Below are 21055 nucleotides of genomic sequence, written 5' to 3' on the forward strand. Positions count from 1 at the left end.
GAACTTTTACCTCTAACCAGATTTCCACTGTGTGGAACTTCTCATTTTGTGTTACTTCCCATTTGGTGTTATACAATAAACCCACATCTAATTTTGCAGAGAGCTAATGATCTGTGTACAGGCAGGAGCACAGGCCAGCTTTGGGTGGGGGTCAGTGTGACAGCTGGAAGGGCTCTGCCTGTTACACCTCTTGGAAGAAAATAATTCCAAGGCAATAGTAGAATGAAATATATGGCTTTTACCAGTCCTTACCTTGGCATTTTCAAAACAGGAAATTTATTTCCCATTGTGAACCCCCCGGCCCAGCTACCTGGGAACACCAATAATATCTGTCAGGGACAAGATCACCAAGACAGCTCCAAGTAGCAGGAGCAAGCAGCCTATGGAAAACTGGTTTCAGGGAAAGCTACCCATCAGTGTGAACAGCAGAAAGTCTGCTCATATTTATGCATGACTGCTCAAGTGTACTGCATTACTGCTTTTGTTGATCTGCTCACAGTGATCCATTCTTTCAGTAGGAACACCAGGAGGAAGCCACGCTGGGACTGGGCAGGGGAAAAAAAAAACACCCTGTGGACATACTGAATGGGACAGAAAATTCCCCTAAAATTTCTGTAAGTTTATTTCCAGCAATGCCCTGCATTGACTTTTCTAGTAGCTTTTGTGGACACCTCCACACATCAAAGCCCAAGCCACACTACAGTAGTCATTTTCACTAAATCTACTTTAGAAATTGATTAAACAATTGATTTTTTCACAGCTTAGATAGATAGTGACCTTTCCATCCCACAAAAATCCAAAGGGAATTAACACATGTAAACAGAGTCTTCATTTAAAAGGGAGTGTTTTGCTCCCTTAGAGGGAGAGTCCTGCAATACTTTATTTTTTCTTGCAGCTCTCAAAAGATCAATTCTCCTTCCTCCACTTGAGCTTTTCACCTTTTTGTCCAAAACAGGCCAAAGGCACAAGACTTCTCAGAGCGTACACAGAAAAGCAGCCTGAAGACAAATACACATCTTCTTATAGGTCACCAGGTGGTAAAGACATCAGTACTATTTTGCCAGTTAACAATTCTATTTCGGTCTGTGAAGAGCAACACAGAGGACAGTTCCCAGTAGAGATAAGAGTTTTACAAGCACAAAAAGTTTTCATTTTTTCTCTCTACAGAAAAGAGGATTTTGAGATGTATTTTTCATTACTGAGTGGAATAACAAGGATGGTCCATGTGTTTATACTGGTTGAGACTATTTCCCTCATGAATCACTGCAAACATGAAATTTCTACCTGCTTAAAATAAACACATTGTGTTTTGGGCAAAGTTCCTTCATTAGGGCCTTGTGCCTTCTGGTACTTTCTACATGGGGATGCAGATTACAATCCTAGAGCTGAACAGCCAGGTGTCATTTGTGTTTTGATGATGAAACAGGCTCTGGCAGCCTGCAGAACACACAGTGTCTGTAATTGTCACTGTAGCACCCATTAGGATCACACTGTGCTGGCAGCACTGGGAGGAAGGGAAACAGATGCATAGCCCAATGGCTTTCAAAGATTCAGGAAAAGGATGAAACCACAGAACTGTGAGTGCAGGTCATTCTCCTGTACAGCTTTGCTCAGTGCAGCAAGATCCTGGGACTTGCTTGCAGATGCTGAACACCTGCACCAGGCACAGACACAAACTTTGGATCAGCAAGAGAACCCTGAAATGCAAAAGTACTTAAACAGAAATGTTCGTGGGACTGTGTGAGCAGCACCAGCACTCAGGTTCCTCCCAGCAGGAGACCCATCCCTGCCATCCACTGGATGGTAAAGACTATTCAGATGTTATTTGTCTGTAGCTAATGAGTTTGGCATTCCTAGGTCCATGGCAAGAGCTCTGCTATAGCAGAACTGTGACAGTGGGATGCTGTAGATGTATTTGGATGGCTGGATCCAAAATAACACTGTAATGTGATATGTCCATCAGCTTGCCTACTCTTTCCACTCTTCACAATCCTTATTCACAGAGTGCAACAGAGACAGCTCTCCACAGTGGTGAAGCCTAGTTAAGCATTGTGAACAGTGGCCATTATCAGTATAGGTCATTAAGGAAAGCTTCATGATGCCACCGCCCTGTACAGACAGGCATCAGATCCACAATGAAACAGAGCAATTGCAAGACCATCGATGGCAGGGGGCTGCCTGTGTTCTATGCCCAGAAAATGCATTTACAAAGCTCAAGTATCCACAACAGTACTGCCACTACAACATACAGGAATAAGTAAAAAATATAATTAGCAAGAAAGCATGACTGTCAGAAGCCTTTATATTTATGGCACTCTGCTGAGCTCATTACTGAGGCTACTGACACAGGCTTTCACCTCCCCTGCAGACCAGTTCAATGTGGAGAAGGAAGGGGCCATGGTGACTTGGGCACTGTGAGGACAGAGACTTGACTGTCCCAAGCCCAGAGAAAGCAAAACAGGCTAAATGGCTCTTTCATCTGGTCCTGTGCAGCTGCTTATACAGCCACACTGCCAGCAACACGGTCCCTACTGCCCATCTGTGCTGCTGTGGGAGGTAATCTTGCAGGTACCTGCCCTCTGGGCAGTACAGAGAGCAAGAGCAGCATTTGTATGGCAGCTGCTCTACCCCACCACTCCTTTTTCTTTAGCTCTGCATCATCTCAGCAGTGCTGGGCACAAAGCACAGCCAGACACTCCAGCTCTGGGACTCCAGCTGCCTGTTACTGAGGCCAAGGAGCTCAGCACATCGAGTCACTCAGGGATGGCAGTGCCGCAGGGGCTGCTCTGCCTTCCTGCCAATTCAAATTCTGCCTATGCTGCCAAGAGGACAAGCTGGTAGCAATCACCCAGGGCCATTCTGAAATTGCACGTGCACCTCTGTGGGCCGTCACACATCTGGAGAACAGTTTCTGGTTACAAATCCCCAAAAGAGAGGAAAAAATTTAGATCAAAGGAGGAAGTAAACAGTACGAGTCAGTGTTACCCATTACAGCCACAGCAGTGCCTCAGAAGGCACAGTCACACAAGGGAACCACTCCTCTCCATCACTGCCATGAGAAAGCTGCACTGCCACACAGGACAAACAGCAATCTTACAATCTTTGTCTTAAATCTCTCTCAAGTTTCAGATTGACATGAAATGCAATTCAAAATATGTTTCAGCTAAGGATCAGAATATAAATTCACAAATGCTATAGTCTCCCCAGGTACTTCAACCTTTCTGCAGCCTCATTTCATCAATTTCTTCAAAATGCTGAAAAGAGCTGGCAAATAAACCAAGCCCCTGGTTAGTACTTCTCCGTTTCCCACAGTGGCACACACAGACCTTATGCAATTAATTCAGTTGCAGATCAGCTTTACCATTCTCTGGGGTAGAATCATTCAGCAGTAGACTGCAATCTGTATGCAAGAAGCCAAGCAGGAAGCAAATAAAGATCAAAATATTGATGTCAGTGCAATTCAAAAGTCCAGGAACTGCTTCTGCACTTGAGATCTCTAGCACCTACAACGTTTGGCCACACTAGAAGTAGGAGACAGCAAAGACAGGTGAGAAGAGCTTATGACTCTGGTGAGCGGAAGACAGCAAACAGATGATCAAAATTCTCATCACACGTGTAACCAAAATGCTCTCACATATTATAATTTTGTAATTCACTAACACAATCACTCTCTCCAGCACTATAAGAAGGTTCAATGCAAAAAAATCTTGGGATCAAGGCTGAAAATACTAAAGAGAGAGTTGCTTTAGGACCATTAACTAACTCCAAGCTGTCCAAAACCCTACAACAGCTTCAGTGAGGACATTATTTCTGACAAAGCCTGGTCTGGCAGGACCATCTCTGAAGCCATGGTTCCCCTGCTTCAAATATTTTGTCTGAAGGACTTCCAGCTGAGCAGAACACTCGGCAGGCAATGCCAGGAGCATTTTCTCAAGCATTTGCTTGGCCAGCTGTCCACAGAGGTTGGCATTTCTTTATGGAAACTAGAGAACCCAAAAATTCTTCAGTGTCTCACACAGGAGGATGAGGGCATGGGCACTTGTAAGCACAGAGAGATGTCAAGAGCACACAATCTTCAGGAGTTGGGATCAGAGAAGGGAGGCAGGTTGCACCCCAGTTCTTAATGTAACTCCACACAAAGAGCAGGGAAGCCACTTAACCAAATTGTGAAAGGGTGCAGTACAGGAAAGCTAAAAGAGCAGAGATTGAAACAAAAATTTTGAAATTACAGACATGGGCAGGAACCCTCAGCTGAAAAGACTACTTCTATGTAGTAATTTTGAGAATTATTATAACAGGGTAAGATGTCAAACATACCCATTCTATTTATAGAATGACATGCAATTTACTCAGAAAACAAGTTTTATCAACATAAATGCTTGAACACAATCAGCTTCCTCCACCTGCACAGTTCCAGGCACAACTACCCTCCTGCCACAGCAGAGCTGCAGGGAAGGGTAGGACCCAAGGACTGCATTCTCCCTGGAATAACTTCAGCACCACGATGAACCCCATCATTGAGACTCAATACCACATTATGCTGAGATAAGCTGACACACATGTTTTTTTTCACTGAAGCCCAGAAGCACTGCCTTTAATTTCAGAATTAAGGAAAAGTGCAAAGAGAGGGAGAATGGTGATGACTTGAAATTGTCTGCACCTGCAGATACAAAGCAACAGCAAACCATTTAGTCAATACCTTACAGCTGTGTGTCCCAATGGCTCACCACAGATTCTATGTAGCTATCTGGAGCAAGTGGTGACACAATTCCTAAACTCCAGTCCCCAATACAGAAGCAGCCTAGCTAAACCACCACCAGAAGCAAAGATCAATTCCCTAACAGCCTGTGACACAGGGATGAGAGACTTCCCACATGAGATACACCAGGAATAGATACAAGTAGCAAGATAAAATTTCAGCATTCAGATACTTCAAGAAGGGAAGTGAATTATCTTTTTCTAAAAGGGAGTAGCTATGAAGTTGCAAGAATTTTGAGAGCAGCAGCGCTGGTGCAGAGCAGAGGCTGGGGAAACTCAACAGTTCCAGGCTGTTCCAGTTAAACTTCAGAGCCAAAAGCAAAGCAAAATCTCACACGTTTACCAGGCACAGAAGAAGTGATTCTAACAGTACCTGCAGTTTTTATACTGCAAGCACATCACTAAAGTCCCTATTCAATTAAAGTCTGGCATTTGGAAATTTCCTTATGATCTGTTTCATTTGAAGATTCATTTCATATTTTGATCAATATCTAAAATGAGATCATGTTACCACAAATTTGTTTTCTACTTCCTTTTCCCCTATTTTTCTTTCTTGAGATGGGCAGGCAGGACTTGAAAGTGAAGGTCTAAAATTAAATTCAGGATATTAGAAACTATTTAAAAATTGATTCAATAACAAAACAACACAAAAAACAAACAACACAAAAAAAGGCAAAAAATCCAAAACAAAATAAACCAACAACAAAAAAATTGACCTAAACTGAAACCATTTGTTTCTTCTTTTTTCTTTCCCCCACAAGCATTAGGAGGCAGCACTTAGTTCTAGCTAACAAAAAAAAAATACCTAAATTGTTTCCTGGAACCTCAGAATAGCTCAGATGTCTTAGTTACTACTTGGCAAAAAAAAATTATTAGCAGTGAAAACAAGTCCTCCACATTTATTACTTAAACAGTTGGAGAAGAGGCAGAGCCTTTGAGAGCTCATACCAAAGCACTGTGGTTCTCCCATTAGTCAGGGCTGCGTGTTGGTACAGGTTGGAACATCCTCCTTCGTGTTTTTGCACCTTTGCAGCTTAGCAAGTCTGAGCTCCAGCAGCTACAACCCCGGCCAGTTTATTAAGCAGGGGAGCATCTCAGTTATCACTGTGGCAAACCGCAGCACGCAGGCTGATTCTTCATGGTTCCAAAGAAAAATGCAGGTAGCAAAACCCCCCTCCATGCTGATTTTAGAGAGTCTCCCAGATTCAGTGTGCCACCAGGAAAGGTCCTTTGGCTTTCACCACTGTGCTGGAGTAAAGACAGTGCAACACATCAGTTTACTGTTTCCCAATTAAATTAAGCATCTACTCTGCCTTCCGGAACAGCAGTATCGTGTCACGAGACTGTGCACGAGCTCCCACTGCCTCAATCACTTGTTTCTGAAAAACACATGCAAGAATTTACAGGAATTGTCTTCCAGCACTGAGACAAAACCAGACGAAGCTCAAGTAATGATCAATACGAATCTTCTCTAAAGACATCATCACAACCATCAGGTCATCAAAGACACCTCCAGTAATAGGACAGGGGAAATGATACCAGCACAATGAAAGACCAGTTGTCACATTCCCATAAAGGCAAAAGCGGCCCTCCTGTGGTTTTCATGAACAGCCGAAGATGAATCTTTTCAGATACAGTAATCCTGCAATCAGATACTCACAAGAATCACAAATAAATGCAAATAAAATCCAGGGCTTTAACAGATTATAGGGAATGCAAAGGAGAGTCAGTAGAACGCACCAGATCCCAGCACGCAGAGCACAAAATGTTTCACTGAAGATCCAGGTGAGCAAAAAGGGCACCAGTCCAAGCCCTGCTTCCTGAAACTAGCTTGTATCTAGAGGGCTAATTCTTACAAGGAAGCAGGCAGGCTCATGCCTCCTCTGACTGCTACCAGCCTGCACAGCCTCCGAGCTGGGATGAATCAAAGTCCTATCATCTTCCTCCAAGATGCCCTTATGCAAGATTGGGAGGGCTCAGCTCAGAACTTGGCTGCAACAAACAATTTGAAGTTTCAGGAGGAAAAAAAAACCTAACAGCTACAAACCAAAACAGAACAGACGGAGAGGCTGTCAGTGAGGAGAAGAAACTGATGTCCTTGTGGGTTTGCTTTGACAGGCAGCAGGAAGGACAGAGACAGAGAAGAAGATGAGAGAAGAGAAATAATGTCAAACTACCCAATTCAGCAGCAAAGCTTTTACCAGAAAAAAAATCTCAAGTATTTCTGGGGAGTGGCTGCTTCATCTTCTTCTGAACTTGTCCTCGTCTGTTGTTCTCCCTCTCCAGCTGACACTAAAATTTATGCTGAAAAAGATATCATGCTTCCCTGTACCCATCACTGCTGGCTAAAGGAACACTCCAGAAAGCAAACAGCAACAGTGGAAGATAGAAACTGCAATTACTTTTGTCTTCTGTTGGACAGTGCTGGATAGCACACACCCCACACAGGCAACTTGGGTGGGTGCTTTTTCCTTCAGAGCACACCCAACACACAACTGGCACTGCTTAATTTGGCAGGCAGCCTCTCTCCAGGCTCACGGGGCCACCTTCGGCAGCAACAGATACTTTTCAGACTCGTTTAGTCCTTGCAGGCTCTGCTGGCATTGCCAGGAAAAACCAAGCGTGCCAGCAGCAGCAACACTCCAGCAACAACCCAGCTTCACACAAAGACTGGCACTGAAGGGAACAGCTCTGCACACTCATTACAGCCCTCTGTCAGCTATTCCCTCTGCCCTTATATGGGAACATCCCGTGGCCCCGCTGGGAATATGATGCTGTTGGTGGACATGAAAGGTAAGGCAATACCTGAGCTGTCAGCAGGCGAGGGCAGAATTTTTCTGTTCTGAAAAGCAAGCAGAGTCTTGGAGCCTGAACTCTTTACAGCATTCACATGGGAGAAAGTAGAGATTAAAAGTGTCAACTGCTGACAGTCTGCACCCACCTTTCTCAAGAGTTATGCTGGTGATTTTAATCTTATTAAATATTGTTAATCGTATTACTAACCTAACTCTTTTCACATGTTAGGAAGAAATTTAAAGAGAAAATTCCATATATGACCATGCTATAGTAAACGCTTTCTGGCCAAATCTCAGTTCAGGGCAAGTCCCTGGCTTGCTGATTCTGGTTCAGCTGCACACAGGTGTGGATGTGCATAGAAATAGTCTGCTCAGCACCAAACTACCTACAAGTCACCTTCCCTGCCAGATTCTTCTCAATCCATAACTTGTTTGCTCTCTTCTCCTGTGATTCTGCTAGGCATTGCTGGCCTCTCAAAGTGACCCTGTTAAAACCTGTGAAATTCCATGCCCCATTTGTAGCAAGGGGAAACACCAATTTCCCTATTACAATGCAAAACCATGTAGCAAAACAGCTCAGTGCATCAGCTTCCCCCTGAATCAAGGGGAATGCTTCCATCACTGGCTTAGCCCCCTGATGTCACACAGACACATCATTAATATAAGTCATTGATTTCTGCATTTCATACACAAGGCAGAACACTTCTGTGATCCCTGTTCAAAAAGTGAGGTCACAAATGAGCAGATCACATTCAGCCTTACACAGAATAGAGCACTTGTTTAAGTAAAATACTGACCCTGCTGTTTTACAACGCTCAGGGTTGTAAGCCCCTTCCTCTTTGTAACTAGAGCAGCACTCCAGAAACTCTCCCAGGACTACTCCTGTTCCAGACTGCTGCCCTGAGATAAAGCAGCAGTCACAGAAAGTTTAGATTTAAGAAAATAAAGATCTCAAATTGCAACTCCTGGAACACAAAACACACCTGCTCAGAGGGGCCCAAACACTTGCTGCAAACTCTTTCAAAAGGAATGTGTTCAAGGTGGAAAACGAGCTCTCCAGAGCAGCAGGAATTCTTACCCAGGCAGTGCGCTCCGAGGAGCGGGGCCAGGGCCGGGCAGCTCTTCCAGCGCGGCCGCACGGGCTGCCCGACGCTCAGCGCGGGGCCACCTCCCACCGAGCCATGCCCAGGTCGCGGGGGGCTCGCCCGGTCCCGCTGCTCCCCGCATCCCGGTACTGCCACCGCCGCCGGACGGGCTCGCCAGCCCCGCCGCACGCTCCCGCCGCCCCTGCGGGGCGCGGAGCCGCGGGGACCCCCGCCCTCCTCCCCGCGGAGCCAGCCGCGGGGGCGGCCAGGAGCGGGGAGGTTCCCGGCCCACCGGAGCCCCCTCGCCCCGCCCGGGAGGCGCCGCCGTTCCGGAGGGGCCGCGCCCATCCCCCCACGCGGAGACAAAGCGCGGCCCCCGGGCGGCACCTGCCGCCGGCCGCTGACCCCCAGCAGCGCTTCCTCGCCCCGGGCCGGGCGCGCCGGCGGCGGCAGCCCGCGCTCCCCTCCCCGCGGCCCCGGTGCCCGCCGCCCCTCACCTGCCGGGCGGCCGCCCCGCTCCGCTCCCGCCGCCGCCGCCGAGCGCCGCCCGCACCGAGCCGCGGAGCGCCCGCCCCGCCCCGCTCCCCGCCGGCCGCCCCGCCCCCCGGCCGCGCTCCTCCAATAGCAGCCGTCCGCTCCCCCTGAGGCCCCGCCCCCGAGGCGGCCCCGCCCCGCAGGATCCGGCTGCCCCCTCCCGGCACGCGGCCGGCGGCGAGACCCCATTGGCTGGCGCGGGGAGGGGGCGTGGCCAGCGGCCCCTCCGCGCCCCGGGCCGTGCCCGGTCCCCACGCCGAGGGCCGGCGGCGGCCGAGGGCTTCTGCCGCTCGGCACGGCGAGCCTCCGCCTTCACCGAGCGAGGCCCGGGCAGCGAGAGTGTTCTGCGCCTTGCCGCCAAAACGAGCGGCGGCTGCCGGCCGGTCCGAGTGCACCGCGCTGCGCCAGAGGGGTCCGCGGCGCCGCTGATGAGAGCTGGGCATAAAGCTGCGTATTTTGGAAGAAATCGCAGCATTTCTCTCGTCTCCGCGTTTGTAGCAATGTAACTTTGCAGTTAGGCTCGACAAGCCTTTGTGCTCGGCTGTCCCCAGCCGAGAGGTGCGAGTGAGCTGCAGCGGGCGCGGGGCACAGGGAGCAAAACTGACAGCGAGCCTGACAGCAAAGCCGGTTTGTCCCCTACACACACAGCATCGGGAGGCTTAGGCACAGCCCAGCTCCAGTTTGCAGCGTGTGTGGGAGCCAGCACACGAGCGAGATTGAAGAATGTGACAAAAGCATAGTTACCTCCAGTTGCAAAACAGCGAAGGACATACCATTCCAACCGAAAGTCGGTGGAGACAAAAGCACCATAAAGCAGCAGCGCCTGAAGTGATATGTGTAATATAAACTGACTGCTGGATTTGTGATTTTTATTCCTGTGAAGCTGGAAGCTCCAGTTATGGGCAGAGCAGAGGCTGGTGCTCTGTGTAAGAGACAAAGGCATTACTTGCCACTGAGAACTGACTGCATAAAATCCTCTCTCTGAATTGGGGGTAAGTTCTGTCAGTAACAGTTCTACAGAGGGACAGAATTAATGCTCCCATTTTTCTCGCTCACACTGTAACTTCTGTGTTTCCCAGATGTGCTGTGCTCTGCTGTGTTGTTGATCAGCGAATATACAGTTACTCTAACAACTGACTTGCTATACATGCAGTGACTGACTGTAAGTACTGGTCATTTGCCTGCTGAGCTGACTGCCAGATGTTTGGCAATCCCAGCCAAAAGATGGAGTTATGCCTTAAGCACCCAGCCACAAATTCTGTGTGGAGGAAAGAAAACATCTCTGAGGATGTGAAGAAGTGATTCGGGAGCTGTAGGTAAAAGCAAACTGAGGAAGAGTGCACTGGCCTGAGTTGTGCAAAGTACAGAAATTGCCTTATGCTGAGGTGCCCATCACTTCTCTTTTTGGCTGTAGATGAAGTTACAGATCTCCATTGAAGACATAATGCTGCTCTGAAATCTGAATTGAGCTTTCCTCCCACGTTCATTTCTGACATTTCAGAGGGACATAGTTGGTACAAATCCCACGTTCAGAAGTGTCATTAAACATCTACTGTCTTTGTTACAATACATCAGTCTCTCTTACTCCCAGCCCCCAAATTTTATGAAGGAAAAAATATGTCTGAAAGCTTAGAGATGCTGAACAATCCCCAGGATCTGGCAGCATGACCATGGTCTTCCCAAAGGAAGGATTATTTCAGAGGCTGCCTCTCTGGACCTTTGCTCCTTGGCCCTTCGTTATGCTGAAGAGTCCTTGGAGCATGCTGCATGCAGAGCCCATGAGGACTCCCCTGAGGAGATGATCCCTTACTTCTTCTCCCAACACAGAAAAAGCCATCCTGTTACCACACCCTGCTCACTGAAATGCTCTTTAGCTTAGAGCTCACTGAATTATCATCTCACCAATCAGACACAATTTAGCTGCACTCAAAATGCATCTGCCAAAATCCAGTTTTGGTGACTAAGAGCATTAAAAAAAAAAAATCTCCTAACTTTTCTTTGCTCCAACCCATTCCTGACTCAAAACACTAATCCGCTTTGTGTCTTTTCTCCAGAGCCAGTCCCAACCTGCAGCCCCTTCTGTCTGGTAAAAAACATCTGCAAGCTTCCCTTAAAAAGCAGCAAAAACCCCTATGAGAACACATTTGAAAGGAGAGGCTTTTCCTTCTGTCCCATGGCAGGATTGGTTCAGGGAACTGGATATAGGGCCTGCCTTGGGAGCAGGGCAACAAGAGCTTCTGTGCACTTTAGGATGTTGCAGTGTCCCCCTCCTACCCCTCTTACAGCCCTTCTGAGTGACAAGGGTGTTGTAAAACTACTGTGGGATTAACCATTCACCCTTCTGGGAAGAGTTTTTATCAATCTGCACAAACATTTTGCAGTCCTTAAAAAAACACCAAACAAACCAATCAAACCCTAAAGAAAAAGCTAATTCTCAAGCATTATCCAGCTGAAAATGGTGTCACACAAAGAACAAACACTTTGAGGAACAAATGAAAAAAATTTTGCTTTCCATTTGTTCAGAAGGTTTGTTTTGTTGTGTTGTTTTTAGTATATTTAAATCCCTAAAGGATCCTTTTCTGTAAAAACTCTTGTTAATGTCTGATTCTAAGCAGGTTAGCTAAGTTTCTTACGTAACTATTATGATAATCACAAGGCAAGCAGCTGCTTATTCTTCTTTTGATTTCCTTCTTACTCTTCCTCCCCTCCAAGCAGGGGATGAGACAAGTTAAGAAAGTCACAAGGGATATGTGAATACTGTCTGTAGCTTCTGGGAATGAAGTGTATTTAGAGCAGTAATTCAGGGACCAGCTGAAGGTTGGTCTTCATATCTGACTTCTACTTCATATCTGACTCCATTCCTTTCAAGCTTTCAGTTGTCAGAATATTTAGAAACAGCATTAAGGTGTTTGTTACGGCGATTTGGGCACCTACAGATCTGCTGGCAGCAGTCTGTTGATGTTTAAGGATCTGATTTTGAGTACAAAAAATAGCCAACAGCCCAGAACCTGCAGGGGTAGAGCGAGAGACTCTGAGCACACAGCTATTTGCATAGGTTTGCCTTTCTCCCTGCAGAACACAGCAAAACAAGCTCGGGACGCTTGTGGCAATCTCTTTATCTTGGAGCTCTGCTGCTGTGTTTAAGCACAGACCTTCTCAGATTATCCAACTGCCAAGCACCAGAAATCTCACTTCTCTGTGCTTTATGAGTGAGGTCATGAATGTAACTTGCTAGCAAAAATCTGGCAATAAAATACAGTTCTAAATATAATATGGACAAATCCAGCATTGTCTGCCTTTTCCTAGCTCACGAACTTCATTCCTACTACAAATCTCAAAACTTTTTCTGAGGTAAACAGGACATCTCTACCACTCCTATGCTCCACAAAGAGGGAAGTATTTGTTTTTAGAAGGTATGTTGTGAAAGGAACTGTCTTTTCCAAACAAACAGATACAAAGAAATCAGCAGGAGCACCTGCAACTTCCAACCAGGATCCTAGAATGTTGGAACATTCAAACTGCAAGTATTAATAAATAAATATATATCCTGATTGTTACACTACATCTAACTGCTTTTGTCCTGTCTTCTTAAGCAACATTTTCTAGTTCTGTCATGAGTGGAAGGAAGGGCAACTTTTCTCTTCAGAATGCACCTACTGTTAGAAGTCTGCAGTGACCTCATTCAAAGTTATTTCCATAGCCACAAGCTGTTTGCTTTTGAGTTACTGGTGGTTTCTCAAGGAGCAGTAAGAACCCAAAATAGCTTAGCACGGGCCAAGCTCAGGCCACTGCCACCCGTTTTTCTATAGTTAATATCTATCAAAGGGCTTCCTGTTGCTCTTACCAGGTTCTTCCTAATTCAGCTTCCGTGTCTGGCCAGACAGAGGAACTAATCTGAATGAGCACTGGCTTCCTCTGACCTGCACACAGTACCCCCGTCAGTCCCTGGCCTCACCAGTCCTGTATATGATTTTGCAACCACCATCCCCCTCGGATGAGCATTGGGGCCCAGGGCTGGCTGAACCATCCTGCCTAGAGAGGTCTTTGCTCACAGAGTAAGAATTCAAGTCTCAAAAGGCCTTAGCAAGCAGAAATTACTCGTTGAAGAAAGGATATGCTGAGAGACCTCATTCCAAAAGGGAAACTCAGCTATCTATTATAAACCTTTTTAATAACCCAAAGGTATGCAACAGAACAACAGAATGCAGGCTGGTGTGTGTGGGTTTTTTGTTTTGTTTTTTTTTTTTTTTTTTTTTTTTTTTTTTTTTTTTTGTTTGTTTGTTGTTTTTGTTGTTGTTTTGTTTTGTTTTTGTTTTTGTTGTTGGCTTGTTTTTACTAGAATAGACCTGAAGAGGACAGGCAAAAAGTATTCACTTAGTCCTGGCTGAATCATCAGGAAACATGCATTGAGATGTCATGTGCTTGTGTAAATCACTGCTGCAAATGTATTTGAACTGAGGTGAGTGACCAGGTGAACACCCCCTGTACAGCTGCGCTGGTTTTGTTCAAACTCATGTATTTGCTGCCTGTGTTACCATGACAAAGGTTTAGCACAAAGTACTAAACAGATTATACATCTAGTCCATGTTATAGCATTTTCCTGGATATTGCCTTCAGCCAGCTCAGGTACAGCTGCCACTGCTGCAGCCACACCTTCTGGCTTTGGGGTGCACATACACTGCAGTGCCAAGCTACACATTTAGATCTTTGCCACAATGGAGTGATGATTAATCCAGGATTGAGGGGATACATAAATCTTCTCTCCTAATTATTATATAGTCACAGTTAATTACAAGGGTTTTTCCCTAATTGAATTTATTCTGCTGTCACTTCACATAGGAGGATTTAGCAAGGAAGAGCAGAACTAAGTGAGCCATGGTAATTACTTGTAACACAGAGCTCTGCCAGCTGCACACAGGATCTGTTCCTGAGTCTTTGAAACTTCCGACAAATGACCAGTTATTTTCATCTTGATACATACACCTTCCAGCTCTTCTCAAATTTCAGGTGTTATTTCAAACAGTCATTTATTACAGATTTGTTTGCTACTGTTCATTGACTGTTCATAACTGTCCTTGACTGACTTTTTCTTCCTGTAACTATACATAGAATTAAAGCTACAGACCATCATAATACTCTTTAAATGGGTAAAAAGCAGATTTATTTAGAGCAATAAACAGCCCTCAGTTTTGTATTCTCATTTATTGTACACAAGTTTAGCCTCAGACTACTGCTTGTTTTTGATGCCACTGAGTACAATTCAGTGAGTGCTCCTTGACTTTCAAGTTTAGCTGCCTAATCTTCAGCATTTAAAAACCATGCTGATATATATAACCCACATGTTCAGTGATGTCAAATAAAAAATTCAGCCAGTTATAGTAAGGGGGGGGCAAGTTTATGTAGTTAAACTGAAAAAATACCCCAAACCCCAAGCAAGAACAAAATTTTCAGTGACTAGTGTGGCAAATTACAAATAGAACCATTGTACTAGTCCTTCCCCTTTAACTACACAGTTGTCTGATTTTCATCAAGCTCCTGCAATAAATATAACCTGTAAAAATATTTGTGACATGATAAAATGAAATATTATAGATTTGAAAAATTCTATTGATCTGTATGCACACTTCTTGATACAGATAAGTATATGGGAATTTTTATCACAGTTCTGAAGCCAGCAGATCAAACTGCTTCCCTGACAAATGGTTGTTACTCACTTCACACTCCAAATAATCAATGTATAAATCAGCAGTGGCACTTCCCAAAACCACCTTTTGCTCTTTCATTTCTCTTACAGGTAGTGAATCATCAAAGATCATTCCTAACATTGTTTCTTTATTCCGTCATTAGCACTCAGTGATACTAAATGAAGTTGGTGCCACACATGTCCCTGTCCCAAAGATCTTGCAGTCTTAGGAGCTTATAATCAAAATTTCAAACTCTCTGAGAACAGGAGAAAGTCCCACGCACAGCAGCGTGTACCAGACAGGCGAGTTGCTCACACAAAAGCATTTCAACATGAAGTGAGCACGCCACTCCTTTGTCTGCAAAGGTCCCACAGAAGTGCTTGTGAGGCAGGAGTTCCACACTGGATTTGCCTATCTGCTGCCATCACAGGGAGAAAACGATTTCTTATCTGAGCCGTACCAGAAACCTTGTGTGAGGCCACACACAGACACTGATGTTTAGCTGTTCAGACAAGTGTTTAGCCTCAATCAGCCAATTTTTATCCTTCCAGGAAAAACAGGCAGCTGGACCTTTCACTTCTTTCCAAATATTATTTTGCAGTAGTTTGTGTCTATTACTGCTAATGTACTGGCTTAAAAGCACCTGCTGTAAAGTAGCATTTCAATTTCCAGGCAGGACAAGATTAGGGAAAAACTCCAAAACAACAAACCTGGATAAAGTCCCAATGAGATACTAGCAAGGATAAGAAAGTGATTGCTCCATAGATGACTACTAAAACCACAAAATACCTTGGGAATGACAGGTTAAGGAGTCTGTAGAGAAAGCATAATTGGCTTATATTGTCAGAGTAAACACCATCATACTTAATACAGCTCTGTATTTGAACTCTTTTTCTTCTTTCCCTGCCTGCAAGTCTTGAAGGACATGTAGATCTCAATAACAAGGAGCTGAAGCTTCAGAAATGTTTTGGGTACTTCATGACAAGCCACCCTAGGAAAAGGTTGCCACATGTAGCTTCAATGTATATTAAATTCATCATATGGCTGTTTGTTGAGATAACTCCTAATGATTTGTGAATGAACAAATGGCAAAACTACAAAGGAATAAAGAGCAAAATAGAGAGAATTATACATGAGGCATTTAAATCAATGACAGAGCAAAGGAATAACTGGAACAGGAAATCACAAATCTAGCTCCAGAGTGAAAATCACGGTGTATTTTATCAGTTTTATCATGTCCATCTTGAGGTTCTGTCACTTGGTCCAGTAGTGGCTGCAGTGTGGGGTGGTGAAGATGTAATGGAACTTCATGGTGTCCTGGGGGAGAAGGAGGTGACAGGGGAACACTAATGGCTCTGAGGGGATGCAGGATTTGGGGGGATCGCCTCGGCTCAGTTCTGGCACTGTGCAACTGAAGAACTCCTGTGCAACTCCTCCTTGTGCCCACACCTGGGAGAGAGGGGAACAGTGGGGATGGAGAGACATCAGTTCATGGGTCAGGCCCCAAAACCTGTCTGTTCCAGCAACAAATGTGTCTGAACCCAGAATCTCAAGGGGTCTGGGAGATGGCTGGGGAATGGAGAGAGTGGCTCAGGGCTGGGTACAGGGATCTATGGGTCAGGGTACCAAGGATATGTTCCTGATTACACTACAGGGCTTATCCTGGGCTACTGGGGATGCAAACTGGGGCCCATTGGGGTGAGTTAGAGTCTGATGGGAACAACTGGGACCACTGCGGGGTGATGTGGGGCACTGGGAGCAAGCAGGGGTACAACTCAGGGTCTGAAGGGGCCATTTTGGGTCTTGCAGATACAATCTGGGGCTGAGAGAGGCATTTTGGGTGCTGTTTTGATACACAAGACTGGACATTAAGAGTGAAACAGTGAATGAAATGAACAGATCAAGCTGTGGCATTTCCTTTGCTTGTAAAAAAACTCAGTGTGACAGAGACTTGTCATGGAGCCTGCAGCAGTAATGGACTACGGCTTTTCAAGTTTTTCAAATATACAGGAGAAGGCATAATGACAAACACTACAGCAGCTTTATTTGGAATTGTACTCCAGGTACTTAGAGTGCAAGTTTACCTTTATTAATCTAATAAGTTGTGGCAATTAATTAGGGATCAGTTCCCTTTTAGTATGATATAGAGCACAGGCAGAGTAATGGCAAACATAGCACAGGTCAGTGCAGTGCTGTAAATAGAACTTCTCTTGATCTGCGTTTCCAGTCTCCTCTCAGTATCACACAATTCCAAAATCACATCTCTCACAGCAGCAGCCTGGCCCTTGCCCTCCCCTGAAGGCCTTGGCATCACTCTTTCTGTAGGTCGGGAGTGGATGGCGAGTTTGACACTCTGCAGCTCAGACAGCACCTGTGTGATACTTTCCTGCAGACTGTTAAACTGCTGTTGTAAACTCCCTAGACATGAACTGACTTGTTTAATGTAGTTTAGCTGCTCATTTAAAGGCATTAAAAGAGAATCTATTTTTATGGAGTCATTCCTGGTTTCTCTAGTTAACAAAGCCCCTTCTTTCACTCCCTGCGATGCTGTTGTTTGCAGCACATTTTTTAGGTCTTCTATGACATCATTGAGATCTTTCTGCTGCAAGTAATGGCTGGAAGCCTGTTCTTTGATGGCTTCTTGTAAATTTACTGGGCCCTTCTGTGCTTCAAGCACCAAGACTTTCAATTCTTGCAGCCTTACTCGATTGACATAGGTGGAACCAAGAACACCTATAATGGCTCCCAGCACAGAGCCAATAATAGACCAGTTCTTCGTTTTTTCAGCTCGTGTGCGTTCTTTCTCATGGCTTTCCCTGACAGCTGCAGAGAAGAGAGAGAATTTTTCTCTCTCAGATTCTTCTGCATTTAAATATGCAGCTCGGTACCTCTTCTCTTCCTGCAAGAAATACAGTGATGAAAAGAGAAGGTATAATATGAAGCTATAAAGTCTATACTAAAGGAAAAAACCCCAAACCAACCCCTAAACCCCAGTGCAGGTGAAGGAATGGAAATTGGGAACATCTATTAGTAGTTTCAGAAATTTTCCTTTTACTGTGGAATTTTCTTTATTAATCCTACTCGAGTCAATGAGACATCATTTTAAGTCTGAGAAATGGAAAAGGTTATCAGGAATCACAGCTGAAGATCCTGTACACGAGAATCTGCCACATGGTGATAGAAAAAGGGTATGAGTGAGCAAGGTCTTTCACTCCCTGTGATGTTCACTGTTTCAGCCCTGCTAACTTCTCCAGACACCAGCAGAAAGCAGCTGAGAGAACTTCCATGGATTAGCCAGAAAAGAGTTTCTCTCATCCCATGGAGAGTTAATTCATTGAATGGCAGCTTTTTCTTAACTACTCATGTACAGGTCACCACTACAACAATTAGTTATCTAGGCTCATTATCTTCAGTTTGATTCTCCAAATTTACTACTCTAGTTTAGCATTAACATATAAAATTTGCACAGGGGATCAAACCATTGAGAACAACTAAGTAAAACAAGTACCCTAAGAAATTAACTCTAAACTGAACTGCATCTACAAAGACAATCAATCACTCGTGAAGGAAACAAAGCACACAAATTTTCAACATGTTCACCAATGCTTAAGTACCAACAAATTACCTGCAGCAACCTGTGTTCCAGAGTAGCCAGTTCTAAATACTGGGTGTCATCCCGAGAGACCCTGTCTAAGCGATCCCGAATTTCCTTCAGTTTAATCTGTTGGGCTTCTACATTTTCACGAGCCTCTCGTACTATCCCTCGAGCTATCATAAAGACATTTTCTGCCTGAGAAGAAAGAGCATTTATTTTAGAGACTTACTACCATACAGACCTAAATTGCTAATTATATATAATTTTTTTTAAGGGGGGAGGAAAAAACCCACCAACAAAATAAACCACACTCCATTTCAATTCAGAGGATAAGCTCTATTGACTACACGCATAGCCTAGAACACATTCACAGTACTTGCACAGACAGCCAAAGCAGAAAAAGACATAATTTCTCCTTGGATAACCTTTTCTGCCTCAAAAAGCATTTATGCTTCATATACCTCTATTCATCATTTTAAAAATTCCACATTATCTCCATGTTTACCTCTGTCACTTTTCCCTGAGCCTCTCGAACTTCATTGATTCCAACAAATTCTTCGTATCTGTCCCACCAATTCCTGCATGTTGCAGACACTTTTTGGAGGGAGTTTTTTCCCATAACAGTCCCTGATTCTGTGATCCGATGAAGGAGACCCATGGCCATTTCCACTGCAGACTTGGCTTCGGGCCTCTTGGGCGCCGATGGGCAGTAAGTCCTCACCATGTGTAAATTCACTTTTGGACTCCACTTCATCAATGAATGGTGATACTGCAGACCACAGGACACTGAGGACACACTTGATTTGTATTTCATAGGCCCCATGTCTTGGATTTAATTACTAAATAAAAGTGCTACAAGGAAGAAGAAGAGAAGTTATTGAAGTATGGCTGATTCATAGCTCTTCAGCTACACATGTACCAAAACGTATCAATTCAAGAATGGCTAAACCATTGCTACTTTTACACCACTGCTTACCTAAAGAATTTTCCACAATTTTCAGCAAAGTTTAATTGTGCCACAGATTCCTGATTTTCTGTTAGGAAGTACTGCCACCATGCTTCATGCTTCTTGATTACTAATTCACCCACGGCGTGAACAGCGATCATGTGCAGATCCAGTAACAGCAGGAGTAACTTCAGAGAAATTTAGTGCTTCAGCAGAGCAGCGATTGCACGACGTGGTTTGTGCCTCAGGTACTCACAATTCTGCAAAAGAACAGAAAAGGAAAAAAGGCAGAGAGGGCACAAAATCTTGATAAAAAAAAGAAGTGTGGCTCGATCATTCTCTTTATCTTACATTGCACAGATACAGGAAGTGTTGAAGGATGCAAAGACAAAAACACAGAGGGAAAACCCAGAAGTGCTGAACCGAATACAAGTATTCCCATGAGACTGCCTACAAAATAATAAACCAGGATGAGCCACAAGAATAGAAACATCTCAGGCAGTGAACGCATAGCATTCTCACACACAGAGCTGCATTTTAAAATGAGCTTAAAATTCTTGTTTACCCTGCAAAAGCAGGCTGCTAGTTATGGTTTATTGTCTACTGATTTTAAATATGATCTTAGAGTTCTACTGAGGCACATTACTCTAAATATGAGAAACTGGAGAACTTTTCAGTCGGGTTTTATATGAAATTTGAGTATGACTGTATTAGGTTTTGACTAATATAATATGAAAACATGAATTACTGAGAACACTTGATAGCTACTGCATAGTTTTAAAAATTATTTAAAACAGTTTTCCTTGTTAATTTTAGGTGGTTAATACAGGCATCTCCACAAAAACATACTGAAACAGCTGGAAGAATTTTGACCACCACAGGTTCATTCCCCTGCTGACTAGTTCTAACAACTAATAATAACACCAAGTGGCATTATGAAAATCTTACCAGTTGTTTCACATGCATAACAACATGGAAGATCAAACCCACAAGAACATGGAAATGAAAGAAGTTCTCTCTCTTGCCAGCATCACTCACACATCTACTGTCAACAGCAGTGCTGAACACCTACTCTGCATTGCAGGCCACAATAAACATCAGCTCAATTTTGTCTGTTCCAGACCGCAAAACTCCCCTCTCTAACTGCATTACTATCTGAAGAGTTTAACCTAATATTCAGGCTACTGGAGAATAGGAAAAAAAATGAGTGAGAAAGTTGAGATTTGAAGAATTTCTATGCAGACAGTCAGACTGTGATGAACGTGATCTCAGCCTGAGCTCAGAGGACACAAGAAAGTTGTGAAAGCGTAATCTGAGATTACGTGCCTGGTTCCTCTCGCTTCCCTTGCAAGAAGCATTTCCTCTGCCTGCAGTCACTGACAAACACTCTCTCCAAAGCTGCCGCACGCACAGAGCCGGTGGCGAGCGGGACCCGACTCCAGCGGTGCCGCCTTCCGCAGCCGTCCCGCGCCGCGGCCAAGCGCAGCCCGGCACTCCCACCGCGCACCCGCATCCCGCATCCGCAGCCGGCTTCTTCCGCACCAACCGACCCCGTCCCTGCCCGGGGGCCCTTCCGCCGACCCGGCCGAGCCGCCGCTCCCCTCCCGGCCGGCCCCGGCCCAGGCCCGGCCCCGCCGCGCCCCGTACCTGCCCCGGCC

At 45.0% G+C, this 21055-nt stretch overlaps 1 protein-coding gene across 1 annotated transcript; it reads right to left on the reverse strand.

The window, feature by feature from the left end:
- Positions 1 to 16875: 16875 nt before the first annotated feature.
- Positions 16876 to 21038, reverse strand: CCDC51 (coiled-coil domain containing 51). Its single transcript, XM_053953709.1, has 6 exons — positions 20720 to 21038; positions 19749 to 19843; positions 19428 to 19657; positions 18957 to 19303; positions 18482 to 18646; positions 16876 to 17755 (listed from the first exon to the last, which is right to left on the reverse strand). The coding sequence occupies exons 4-6, from the start codon at positions 19272 to 19274 to the stop codon at positions 16979 to 16981; spliced, it is 1260 nt and encodes a 419-aa protein (XP_053809684.1). The 5' UTR covers positions 19275 to 19303; positions 19428 to 19657; positions 19749 to 19843; positions 20720 to 21038; the 3' UTR covers positions 16876 to 16978.
- Between the last annotated feature and the right edge of the window lie 17 nt (positions 21039 to 21055).

The sequence above is a fragment of the Vidua chalybeata genome, chromosome 12 (assembly GCF_026979565.1).
Source record: "Vidua chalybeata isolate OUT-0048 chromosome 12, bVidCha1 merged haplotype, whole genome shotgun sequence".
NCBI lineage: Eukaryota > Metazoa > Chordata > Aves > Passeriformes > Viduidae > Vidua > Vidua chalybeata.

Coding starts and splice junctions, on each gene's coding strand:
- CCDC51 (XM_053953709.1), bottom strand. CDS start 19,274: ATGGGGCCTATGAAATACAAATCAAGTGTGTCCTCAGTGTCCTGTGGT. Junction 18,647..18,956: donor CTCAGGGAAAAGTGACAGAG/GTAAACATGGAG, acceptor CTTTCTTCTCAG/GCAGAAAATGTCTTTATGAT. Junction 17,756..18,481: donor TGGAACACAGGTTGCTGCAG/GTAATTTGTTGG, acceptor TATTTCTTGCAG/GAAGAGAAGAGGTACCGAGC.